The following is a 12,444-nucleotide window of genomic DNA, read 5'->3' on the forward strand; positions in this document are numbered from 1 at the left end:
GTTTTGAAGCTCCTGTGGTTGAGACACCACCTGTTATACAACCACCACCTTGTTATCTCTGCAGTCCTGGCCTGTGCTGATGCTGTGATATTTTCACCCTGAAATGAAGACTCATCTCAATATTAAGGTCAGTAAAACAATTCCTGTCCTTAAAACTGATTCATTATTATTTGAATTTCAAACAGCAGACCAACCATAGCTCAGTGTTTCTCAAGAGCATCCTGTGGAGCACAGTGTGTGAGACGCCCAGAAGAAAGCACTCTGTGGTCAGGTGGGTTTCTGTGCCATTTGCTGCCACCTTCCCTGCAAACAGTGATTTACAGCACACATTGTTCTTGTGTCTGTTCTGCAGTGATAAAACCCGTTTAACTCAGTGGTTCCCAAATGTACTGACCCTGGGTCTGTTTTACTCAGGGGACACTGTTAACATCCTGTAAAAGCACAGTAGCAGGTATCCAGCCTGCATACGAAAAGACAACCAGAACCAAATTTGGCAGGTACATGCCTGGAACTCTGTTTCATTATAACATAAAACTACGAATTTCATTCAATAAATCTGTATTGAATATGTAGGATTCACTCTTGGGATGTCAACTTTTAAAAATAAGAATATCAGCTACCATTATATAATCTTTTTTCATGATAATTATGCCGTCTGGTTGAACACAAACTGGCTGGATGTTAAAATCCACTTGTGTTTATGACATTTAATAATGTCCTAAGAAGGCAGCCAGGAGAACCTTGGTTACTATTTTTCAAAAGTGGCTCTGCATTGCTCCTACATAACCCCGTGCATTACTCCAGTCCTGTTAGAGCCCTGAAAGGGAAACTGCCAAAAATAAAGTTCTTCATTTAGGTGACTAGGAACTCCCAATATTTTTGCCCTAGGGAATACTGGGAGACAAATCTCCAAGATCACAAATTATTAATGGTTGCCCCAGAACTGCTGGTGGCCATATCCCCTGGCATATGGAAGGGCCCAGAATAGGCCACTTTACTGCAGAGGCCAATAGAAGGTATGATTGGCGGAGGGATGGGGGGTGGTTGGAGGGGCAAATGGAAGGGAGCTTGAGTCACTAGATCCAATCAAGCCCACAGTCATGGCCACCACTGTTCCTCAAGTTCTGTGAGCCAGCTTTTTTTTTTTTTTTTTTTTTGCTTTAGCTAATTTCAGTTGTGCTTCATGCACACAGCTAAGATTCATGCCTAATGGATCTTTCCCCTAGATTACTCCCGACGTACCATAAGAATCTGGTGGGTAAATAAGGACGAGGGATGCCCTTCGTGTGTATTTGCTATATTAAAAATATTAACTCTTAGCTTGCTGTGGATGCCAGGAATGCCTTTTTCCCTAGGAGGGATCAGGCAGTAATGAATTTGGAAAACTATCAGAACAAACATGGGAATCTTCATTCCCAAAGAATATGGGAGGGAGAACAGCATATTTTTCATTTGGATAGTAAGACGACCAGCCCTTAAAGAACCAGGTAAAAGAAGTTCGTTTATTTAGGCTTGTTAGTGGGCAAGGTTGAGACACTGGCCAAGATACCTTTTTTTTTTTTTTTTTTTTCCGGGGGGGTGATAGGGTCTTACTTTGTTGCCCAGGCTGGAGTGCAGTGGAACAATCATGGCCTCGACCTCCCAGGCTCAAGTGGTCTTCCCACCTCAGCCTCCTCAAAAGCTGGGACCACAGGTGCACACCTGGCTGATTTAATTAATTAATTTTTTTTTGTAAAGTGTTGCCCAGGTTGGTCTCAAACTTCTGGGCTCAAGCAACCCTCCAGCCTCGGCCTCCCAAAGTGTTGGGATTATAGGCATGAGCCACTGTGTCTGGCAAAGATATTTTTACTGAAAAGGACAGAAGGTATACTTGGAGGTAAGGGACCCAATTCCATTAGTCTAGCCACAAGAATCTGTTTCCTCATAACCACGGTCTTTGGTTGGGCTGCTGTAACTAAATATGAACTGGGTGCCTTATAAACAATAGACATTCCTCACAGTTCTGGCCGAAAGTCTAGGTTCAAAGCACTGGCAGATTCAGTATCTGGTGAGAACCCACTTTCTGGTTCACAGATGGTACTTTCTTGCTGTGTTCTCCCATGGTAGAAGAAATGAGGGGGTCTCTAACTTGAGCCTCTTTTAAGGCACTACCCCCATCCATGAGGGCCTCACCACCATGATCTAATCACCTTCCAAAGGCCCCAGCTTCTATTACCATCACCTAGGGGGTTAAGGTTTCACCACGTGAATTTTGGGAGGATACAAACATTCAGACCATAGGAGCCACTGAATGTGGGGATTAAGACGGCTCCCCAGCTGCTCAGTAATGGAGAGCTAAGAGGGTGGAGGTCTGTTTTCTCAGCCATTCTTAGTGTTTTTATTCTAGGACTGATCCTAACATGAGGATCACAGGCTTTTTGTATAATGGAGTTCTGTTTGTATTTTTTTTTTTTTTTTTGAGATGGAGTTTTGCTCTTGTAGCCAGGCTGGAGTACAATGGCATGATCTCCGCTCACTGCAGCCTCTGCCTCCTGGGTTCAAGCAATTTTCCTGCCTCAGCCTCCCATGTAGCTGGGATTACAGGCGCCTGACACCATACCTGGCTAATTTTTGTATTTTTAGTAGAGACAGGGTTTTACCATGTTGGCCAGGCTGGTCTAGAACTCCTGACCTCAGATGATCTACCCGCCTCAGCCTCCCAAAGTGCTTTATAGGTGTGAGCCACCGTGCCTGGCTGTTTGTAATTTTTTTTTATTAATATAAATAAGATCCCCAGGACCGCAAGTGCAGGGATGCTAAATAACCTGTCTTGATCCCTCATCTGGTGAGAAGTAGAAAAAGGATTAGATTCCAGATGTTGTGATGGCCAGGCCATATCCCCTGAGTGCTAAGTTTGACATAAAAAATTTGTTACAAAGATCCTGCCCTCTTGTCCCTGGACATCACAGCTCCTGCTGGTTCTTGGGCATTCAGACTCTGGGACTTACACCAGCATTCCCCATGCCCCTCCAGGTTCTTAGGCCATTTGGACTTGAACCAAGTTATACCGCCAGCTTTCCTGGGTCTCCCTAAGAGTGGAACCCTGATCCAATACAATTAGTGTTGCTGTAAGAAGAGACATGGGAGAGCCCATTTTCTCTCTCTCCCACTAGGCACAAACCAAAGAAATGCCATGTGAGAACAAGCAAGAAGGTGGCCATCTGTAAGCCAGGAAGAGTGTCCTCACCAGAAAATGAAGTGGCTAGAACTTTGATCTCAGAATTCCAGCCTCCATAACTGTGAGAAAATACATTTCTATTCTTTCAGCCATTCAGGCTATGGTATTACATTATAGCAGCCCAAGCAAACTAAGACATGCCCAGAAACGACTACAGGGGTAAAAATGAGCAGATAAACTTCAGGGCACTAAAAACCGATCATCTGCTTTTCCTTACGTACTCACATCATTGCTACTGCTAGCAGGCTACTCTTCCCTCTTGTCTGCTCCCAAACAGGGTAGAGCATAATGGTTCCTAAACATTTCCATTATACCTGTACAATTCTGATAGAGTTGTAAAAATGGGAGAATATGAAGGTTGTTCAGGCTTCCTAATGACATAGTCTGAGATTCACTCTGCACTAAATGTCCCAAATTCCAGCCACAAACACAGCAAAACTCAAAGTCAACATGTTTTCATTGAAAATAGATTTCATTTCATTCAAATTAGAAATGTGTTCTGCCAAAACCGCCTCCCAACAAAGGTCTCTGCTTGATAAATGAAAAGATAGTAAAAGAAAACTTCAGATTTCTTTTTATGTGGATCTATCAAAAGGTACATAATCAAAAAAACTTCAACACCTGATCTGTCCATGAGGAGTCTGGATGATTCACTCTGAAGGAAAAGGGGAGAGAAGAGAGAATCACTGCTCTGATTTGAAGTGTGAAAAGTTCGTATCTATCCATGTCAGTTAACACTGGTATAATATAGAAAGGAAAATGACCTTTAAGAGAAAGGTTTCATTGAGCAGAGGGTAAGAGGAACAATAAGAGGGTAGGAGACACCTCCTGAGAAGGTTTGCTTGTGTTCAGCTGAAGATTAATAGGAAATAGTGAAAAATCAACGTCCTGTGATCAGTAACTTTAAAGACAAGCTTGGTTCTTTCTGACACTACTGACATTCCCACCATTCTGGCTTCCAAATTCTGGAAAAAGAGAAGATTAACAAAAATAGAGAATGTAGAAACTTCTGGTTTTGTGCCTGCAGGATTGGCACCAAAACCCTGGTGCTCACTTGCTCCATCTACAAGGCAGCACCCCTCCCAGAGGCAGCCGGGGAGGCCTCTCCACCAGGGCCTGGGCTGGCTGGTGGTGCGACTTCCTCCCTGGGCGCAGCACCAAGTGCAGGTCTCCTACTTGGCCATCTTGCGGATCATGTAGTTGAGGATGCCCCCATTGAGGAAATAAGTGAGCTCCACATCAGTGTCGAACCTCATGACAACCTGGAAAGTCTTTCCAGTATCCAGCTGCGGCACAAAGAAACAGAAGAATCACTGAGGGAGGCGGCGAGACAGCTCTGTTCAGAGGAGATTCTGCCCAGCCTGCCCCTCAGGTGTGGTCCACACGTCAGCAACACCAGCAGCACATGGGGACACGTAAGGCTGCTGGCCCCAGCCCAGACCCACTAAATCAGAAGATGCATTTCAGCAAGATCCCTGGGAGGCTGCTTTGCCCATTAAAGTTTAAGAATCACGCAGACTGCAAATGATTGGAGGGGAGAGGCATCTAAGAACTAGAAATAGCCTCTCAGGGCAGTAGCTATTAATATCCTTGGGGTGATATTTTCTAAACCTCTGGGGGCTCCCTGTGGACGGAATATCCAATCAGCAGAGATTTCATTAAGGTTGTCCCTTAGGCAGCTGGCCCACCTGCTTATCTGAGACACAGACACCGAATCCCCCTTGGGACCTGGTGCTGGGTACTTTATCTTTACCTTGCCTAGGGATCTGTCAGTTTTACTCTTGGGCTAATCAAAGCCTGGTGCCTATGGGCAGGCTTAGGGAGGAGTGAGTATATCTGTTGCTCACATTTTTATAGTGAAATGTTTTAGGGAATGTGAAATGTAACATTCCTGAGCTCCATCATGATCTTCTGCCTCTGGGCTGAGTGAGACCGGGAACAGGGTACAGTAGGGGGTGGGAGGTAAGAATGGAACTGAGGATAACTCTATAAATAAACAGAGAAATTAATAAATCCATAGGCATCATCCATAGAAAAGGTGCTAGTAGGCCTCCTAAGTCTAATGCAGTCCTACTGAGTGATTTTTTTTTTTACCTTCCAAACCTCACTAATTTCCTTCTAACAAGACTGGTTACAAACAAGGGGACCCCTTTTGATGGGGCCTGGCATAGGGGCTCCAGCTTACCTTGACCTGAACTTTCATTCGTGGTTTGAGGTTTTCTGGAATAATGATAGTGTATCGTTCCTGCCCTGTGAGCCCCAGGGCATCTGCATTCTCACCAGGGAGATATTCAAGTGGGATCACCCCCATGCCAACCAGGTTACTGCGGTGAATGCGCTCATAGCTCTCGGCCAGGACAGCTTTGATTCCCTGATGAATAAAAGCAGTAGTTTAGACACAGTTCCAATCTTCTTCGGATATACAGATTTACAAAAGACTCTGTGAGAGAGCTGGCATGATGGTCGAATAGGAACAGCTCCAGTCTGCAGCTCCCAGTGAGATCAACACAGAAGGCAGGTGATTTCTGCATTTCCAACTGAGGTACCCAGTTCATCTCATTGGGACTGGTTGGACAGTGGGTGCAGCCCACAGAGGGTGACCCCAAGTGGGTTGGGGCGTTGCCTCACCCAGGAAGCACAAAGGGTCAGGAAACTCCCTCTCCTAGCCAAGGGAAGCCATGAGAGGCTGTACCGGGAGGAATGGTGCAGACCGGCCTGATACTGTACTTTTCCCATGGCCTTTGCAACTGGCAGACCAGGAGATTCCCTCCAGTGCCTGGCTTGGCGGGTCCCACACCGGCAAGGAGCCCAGAAAGCTAAGATCCACTGGCTTGAAATTCTTGCTGCTAGCACAGCAGTCTGAGGTCAACCTGGGATGCTTGAGCTTGGTAGGGGGAGGGGCATTGGACATTGCTGAGGCTTGAGTAGGCGGTTTTACCCTCAGTGTAAACAAAGTTTCAAACTGGGTGGAGCCCACCACAGCTCAGCATGGCCGATTGCCTCTCTAGATTCCTCCTCCCTGGGCAGGGCATCTCAAAGGCAGCAGCCCCAGCCAGGCACTTATAGACAACACCCCCATCTCCCTGGGACAGAGCACCTAGGGGAAGGGGTGGCTGTGGGTGCAGCCTCAGCACACTTAAATGTCCCTGCCTGACAGCTCTGAAGAGAGTAGCGGTTCTCCCAGCCCAGCATTCGAGCTCTGATAAGGCCAGATTGCCTTCTCAAGTGGGTCCCTGTATCCTGACTGGAAGAGCTCTGGCCGGCAGCTGGTGGGTGCCCCTTTGGGATGAAGCTTCCAGAGGAAGGAACAGGCAGCAATTGTTGCTGTTCTGCAGCCTCTGCTGGTGATACCCAAGCAAACAGGGTCTGGAGTGGACCTCTAGCAAACTCCAGCAGACCTGCAGCAGAGGGGTCTGTTAGAGGGAAAACTAACAAACAAAAAGGAATAGCATCAACATCAACAAAAAGGACATCCACTCAGAGACCCCATCCGACAGTCACCAACATCAAAGGCCAAAGGTAAATAAATCCACAAAGATGGGGAGAAACCAGTGCAAAAAGGCTGAACATTCCAAAAACCAGAATGGCTCTTCTCCCAAGGACCACAACTCCTCGCCAGCAACGGAACAAAACTAGAGAGTGAATGAGATTGACAAATTGACAGAAGTACCCTTCAGAAGGTGGGTACTAATAAACTCCTCCAAGCTAAAGGAGCATGTTCTAACCCAATGCAAGGAAGCCAAGAACCTTGAAAAAAGGTTAGATGAATTGCTAAGTAGAATAACCAGTTTAGAGAAGAATATAAATGACCTGATGGAGCTGAAAAACAGCATGAGAACTTTGTGAAGCATATACAAGTATCAATAGCTGAATCGATCAAGAAAATATATCAGAGATTAGAGAAAAAAGAGTGAAAAGAAACGAACAAAGCCTCCAAGAAATATGGGACTATGTGAAAAGACCAAATTATGTTTGACTGGTGTACCTGAAAGTGACAGGGAGAATGAAACCTGTTGGAAGTTGGAAAACATTCTTCAGGATATTATCCAGGAGAACTTCCCCAACCTAGCAAGGCAGGCCAACATTCAAACTCAGGAAATACACAGAACACCACAGTGATACTCAACAGGACACATAATTGTCAGATTCACCAAGGTTGAAACAAAGGAAAAAATGTTAAGGGCAGCCAGAGAGAAAGGTCAGGTTACCCACAAAGGGAAGCCCATCAGACTAACAATGGATCTCTCTACAGAAACCCTACAAGTCAGAGGAGAATGGGGGCCAATATTCAACATTCTTAAAGAATTTTCAACCCAGAATTTCATATCCAGCCAAACTAAGCTTCATAAGTGAAGGAGACATAAAATCCTTTATAGACAAGCAAATGCTGAGAGATTTTGTCACCACCAGGCCTGCCTCACAAGAGCTCCTGAAGCAAGCAGTAAACATGGAAAGGAACAACCGATACCAGTCACTGCAAAAACATACCAAATTGTAAAGACCATCAATGCTATGAAGAACCTGCATCAACGGGCAAAATAACCAGCTAACATCATGATGACAGGATCAGATTCACACATAACAATATTAACCTTAAATGTAAATGGGCTAAATGCCCCAATTAAAAGACATAGATTGGCAAAATTGGATAAAGAGTCAAGACCCATCAGTGTGCTGTATTCAGAAGACCCATGTCAAGTGCAAAGACACACATAGACTCCAAATAAAGGGATGGAGGAAGATTTACCAACCAAATGGAAAGCAAAAGAAAGCAGGGGTTGCAATCCTAGTCTCTGATAAAACAGACTTTAAACCAACGAAGATCAAAAGAGACAAGGCCATTACATGATGGTAAAGGGATCAATGTGACAAGAAGAGCTAACTATCCTAAATATATATGCACCCAATACATAAAGCAAGTTCTTAGAGACCTACAAAGAGACTTAGACTCCCACACAATAATAGTGGGAGACTTTAACACCCCACTGGCAATAATAGATCAACAAGACAGAAAATTAACAAGGATATTCAGGACTTGAACTCACCTCTGGACAAAGCTGACCTAATAGACATCTACAGAACTTTCCACCCCAAATCAACAGAATATACATTCTTCTCAGCACCACATCGCACTTTTTCTAAAACTGACTACATAATTGGAAGTAAAACACTCCTCAGCATATGCAAAAGAATGGAAATCATAACAAACTGTCTCTCAGACCACAGTGCAATCAAATTAGAACTCAAGATTAAGAAACTCGCTCAAAACCACACAACTACACGGAAACTGAACAACTTGCTTCTGAATGACTGGTAAAAAATGAAATGAAGGCAGAAATAAAGATGTTCTTTGAAACCAATGAGAACAAAGACACAATGTACCAGAATCTCTGGGACACACTTAAAGCAGTGTGTAGAGGGAAATTTATAGCACTAAATGCCCATAAGAGAAAGAGGAAAGTTCTAAAATCAACATCCTAACATCACAGTTAAGAGAACTAGAGATGCAAGAGCAAACAAACTCAAAAGCTAGCAGAAGGCAAGAAATAATTAAGATCAAAGCAGAACTGAAGGAGATAGAGACACTAGAAACTGTTCAAAAAATTAATCCAGGAGGTGGTTTTTTGAAAAGATCAACAAAACAGACTGCTAGCCAGACTAATAAAGAAGAAAAGAGAGAAGAATCAAATAGATGCAATAAAAAATGATAAAGGAAATATCACCAGTGATCCCACAGAAATACAAAGTACCAGTATAGAGAATACTATAAACACCTCTATGCAAATAAACTAGAAATTCTAGAAGAAATGGATAAATTCCTGGACACATACACCCTCCCAAGACTAAACCAGGAAGAAGTTGAATCCCTGAATAGACCAATAACAAGTTCTGAAATTGAGGCTGTAATAAATAGCCTACCAACCAAAAAAAGCCCAGGACCAGACGGATTCACAGCCAAATTCTACCAGAGGTACAAAGAGGAGCTGGTACCATTCCTTCTGAAACTATTCCTAACAATAACAATAGAAAAAGAGGGACTCCTCCCTAACTCATTTTATGAGGCCAGCATCATCCTGATACCAAAACCTGGCAGACACACAACAAAAAAGAAAATTTCAAGCCAATATCCCTGATGAACATCAATGCAAAAATCCTCAAGATACTGGCAAACCAAATCCAGCAGCACATCAAAAAGCTTATCCACCATGATCAAGTCGGCTTCATCCCGGGAATGCAAGGCTGGTTCAACATACACAATTCAATAAATGTAATCCATCACATAAACAGAACCAAAGACAAAAACCACATGATTATCTCAATAGATAGATAAAAGGCCTTCGACAAAATTCAATAGCCCTTCATGTTAAAAACTCTCAATAAACCAGGTATTGATGGAACATATCTCAAAATAGTAAGAGCTATTTATGACAAACCCACAGTCAATACCATACTGAATGGGCAAAAACTGGAAGCATTCTCTTTGAAAACTGGCACAAGACAAGGATGCCCTCTCTCACCACTACTATTCAACACAGTATTGGAAGTTCTGGCCAGGGAAATAGGCAAGAGAAAGAAATACAGGGTATTGAAATAGGAATGTCTCTGTTTGCAGATGACATGATTGTATATTTAGAAAACCCCTTTGCCTCAGTCCAAAATCTCCTTAAGGTGATAAGCAACTTCAGCAAAGTCTCAGGATACAAAACCAATCTGCAAAAATCACAAGCATTCCTATACACTGATAATAGACAAACAGCCAAATCATGAATGAACTCCCATTCACAACTGCTACAAAGAGAATAAAATACTCAGGAGTACAACTCATAAGGGATGTGAAGGACCTCTTCAAGAACTACAAACCACTGTTCAAGGAAATAAGAGAGGACACAAACAAATGGAAGAACATTCCATGCTCATGGATAGGAAGAATAAATATTGTGAAAATGGCCATACTGCCCAAAGTAATTTACAGATTCAGTGCTATCCACATCAAGCTACCATTGACTTGCTTCACAGAATTGGAAAAAACTACTTTAAATTTCATATGGAACCAAAAAAGGGCCCATGTAGCCAAGACAATCCTAAACAAAATGAACAAAGCTGGAGGCGTCATGCTTCCTGCTATCTGACTTCAAACTATACTACAAGGCTACAGTAATAAAAACAGCATGTTACTAGTACCAAAACAATTATATAGACCAGTGGAACAGAACAGAGGCCTCTGAAATAACATCACACATCTACAACCATCTGATCTTTGACAAACCTGACAAAAACAAGCAATGGGGAAAGGATTCCCTATTTAATGAATGGTGTTGGAAAAACTGGGTAGCCATATGCAGAAAGCTGAAACTGGATCCCTTCCTTACACGTTATACAAAAATTAACTCAAGATGGATTAAAGACTTAAACGTAAGACCTGAAACCATAAAAATCCTCCGAAGAAAACCTAGGCAATATCATTCAGGACATAGGCATGGGCAAAGACTTGTCTAAAACACCAAAACTATGGCAACAAAAGCCAAAATTGACAAATGGGATCTAATTAAAACTAAAGAGCTTCTGCACGGCTAAAGAAACTATACCTGATGTAAATGATGAGTTGATGGGTGCAGCACAGCAACATGGCACAAGTATACATATGTAACAAACCTGCACGTTATGCACATGTACCCTAGAACTTATAATAATAAAAAAAAAAAAAAAGAAAGAAAAAAAAAGAGAAACTATCATCAGAGTGAACAGGCAACCTAGAGAATGGGAGAAAATTTTTGCAATCTATCCATCTGACAAAGGGCTAATCAAAAGACATTTATGCAGCCAACATACATATGAACAAATGCTCATCCTCACTGGTCATTAGAGAAATCCAAATCAAAACCACAATGAGATACCATCTCATGCCAGTTAGAATGGTGATCATTAAAAAGTCAGGACACAACAGATGCTGGAGAGGGTGGGAAGAAACAAATGTTTTTACACTGTTGGTGGGAGTGTAAATTAGTTCAACCATTGTGGAAGACGGTGTGGTGATTCCTCAAGCATGCAGAACCAGAGATACCATTTGACGCAGCAATCCCATTCCTGGGTATATACCCAAAGGATTATAAATCATTGTACTATAAAGACACATGCACATGTATATTTACTGTGGCACTGTTCCCAATAGCAAAGACGTGGAACCAACCCAAATGCCCATCAAAGATAGACTGGATTAAGAAAATGTGACACATATACACCATGGAATACTATGCAGTCATAAAAAAGGATGAGTTCATGTCCTTTGCAGGGACAGGGATGAAGCTAGAAACCATCATTCTCAGCAAACTAACACAAGAACAGAAAACCAAACACCGCATGTTCTCACCCATAAGTGGGAGTTGAACAATGAGAACCCATGGACACAGGGAGGGGAATGAACATCACACACCGGGGCCTGTTGGCAGGTGGAGGGCTATGGGAGGGACAGCATTAGGAGGATAATGTAGATGACGGGTTGATGGGTGCAGCAAACCACCACAGCACATGTATATGTATGTAACAAACCTCCACATTCTGCACATGTACCCCAGAACTTAAAGTATAATAATAAAAAGTAAACACAACAATGAAATACAGCATACAAATAAACAAAAATGTTTGCATATATTTTGTAACCTTTGCCTTGCTACCTCTTTAATTCTCAATTTACACCATGTTTTTAGTTAATGTCAGAGTAAAAAAAGTCACTACAATCATACTACATTCTATCAATGTATAAGAAATCACTTCCGTTATAAAACGAAGGATGATAAACCTAAAAATCAGTCAGTGTATGCAAATCTGGAAATACTCTGGAGTTCTATTTCTGAAATATTAGTATTAAATACCAAAGAATTGTTTAATTATCTGATAAAAATAATAAAAAGCTTTAAGCTTTTTATTATTTTACTTCCAAGTCTAGAATATTGATAATGAGATGATTCATAGACAGTGATGACAGTAACCTTTTACCTTTGTTATATCTTGAAAAGTCACTTGGTTCTATGGACTTTTATAGGCCCTCATTTCCAGCAATTGTATACTATATTTCAGTGAAATCAGATGTCTAATATCACAGGAGAAAAAGATGCTCCAGCCTAATTTTGCCATACATCTTCTAGACTGAAGGTCACAATGATGCGGTTTTTTTTTTTTTTTTTTTTTACATTAACTTTGTACTCTAAGGGAATTACATCTTGAATACA

At 42.3% G+C, this 12,444-nt stretch overlaps 1 protein-coding gene and 1 long non-coding RNA gene across 4 annotated transcripts in view; one reads left to right on the plus strand and one right to left on the minus strand.

Moving 5' to 3' along the window:
* The first annotated feature begins 164 nt into the window (after positions 1-164).
* LOC141408652 (uncharacterized) lies at positions 165-3,763 on the plus strand. Its single transcript, XR_012424648.1, has 2 exons — positions 165-271; positions 3,153-3,763. It is a non-coding gene; the product is annotated as an uncharacterized lncRNA (long non-coding RNA).
* The window catches only part of ACO1 (aconitase 1), a 68,381-nt gene continuing 59,607 nt past the window's right edge, over positions 3,671-12,444 (minus strand). For all 3 annotated transcript variants that reach the window (XM_005581561.4, XM_074017353.1, XM_065530430.1), the window contains 2 exons: positions 5,403-5,588; positions 3,671-4,503 (listed from right to left, as the gene is read on the minus strand). In XM_005581561.4, coding sequence (XP_005581618.3) covers positions 4,390-4,503; positions 5,403-5,588 — 300 coding nt within the window. In that variant the 3' untranslated portion in view covers positions 3,671-4,389. The remainder of the gene's footprint in view (positions 4,504-5,402; positions 5,589-12,444) is intronic.

Source organism: Macaca fascicularis, chromosome 15, assembly GCF_037993035.2.
Source record: "Macaca fascicularis isolate 582-1 chromosome 15, T2T-MFA8v1.1".
NCBI classification, from domain to species: domain Eukaryota; kingdom Metazoa; phylum Chordata; class Mammalia; order Primates; family Cercopithecidae; genus Macaca; species Macaca fascicularis.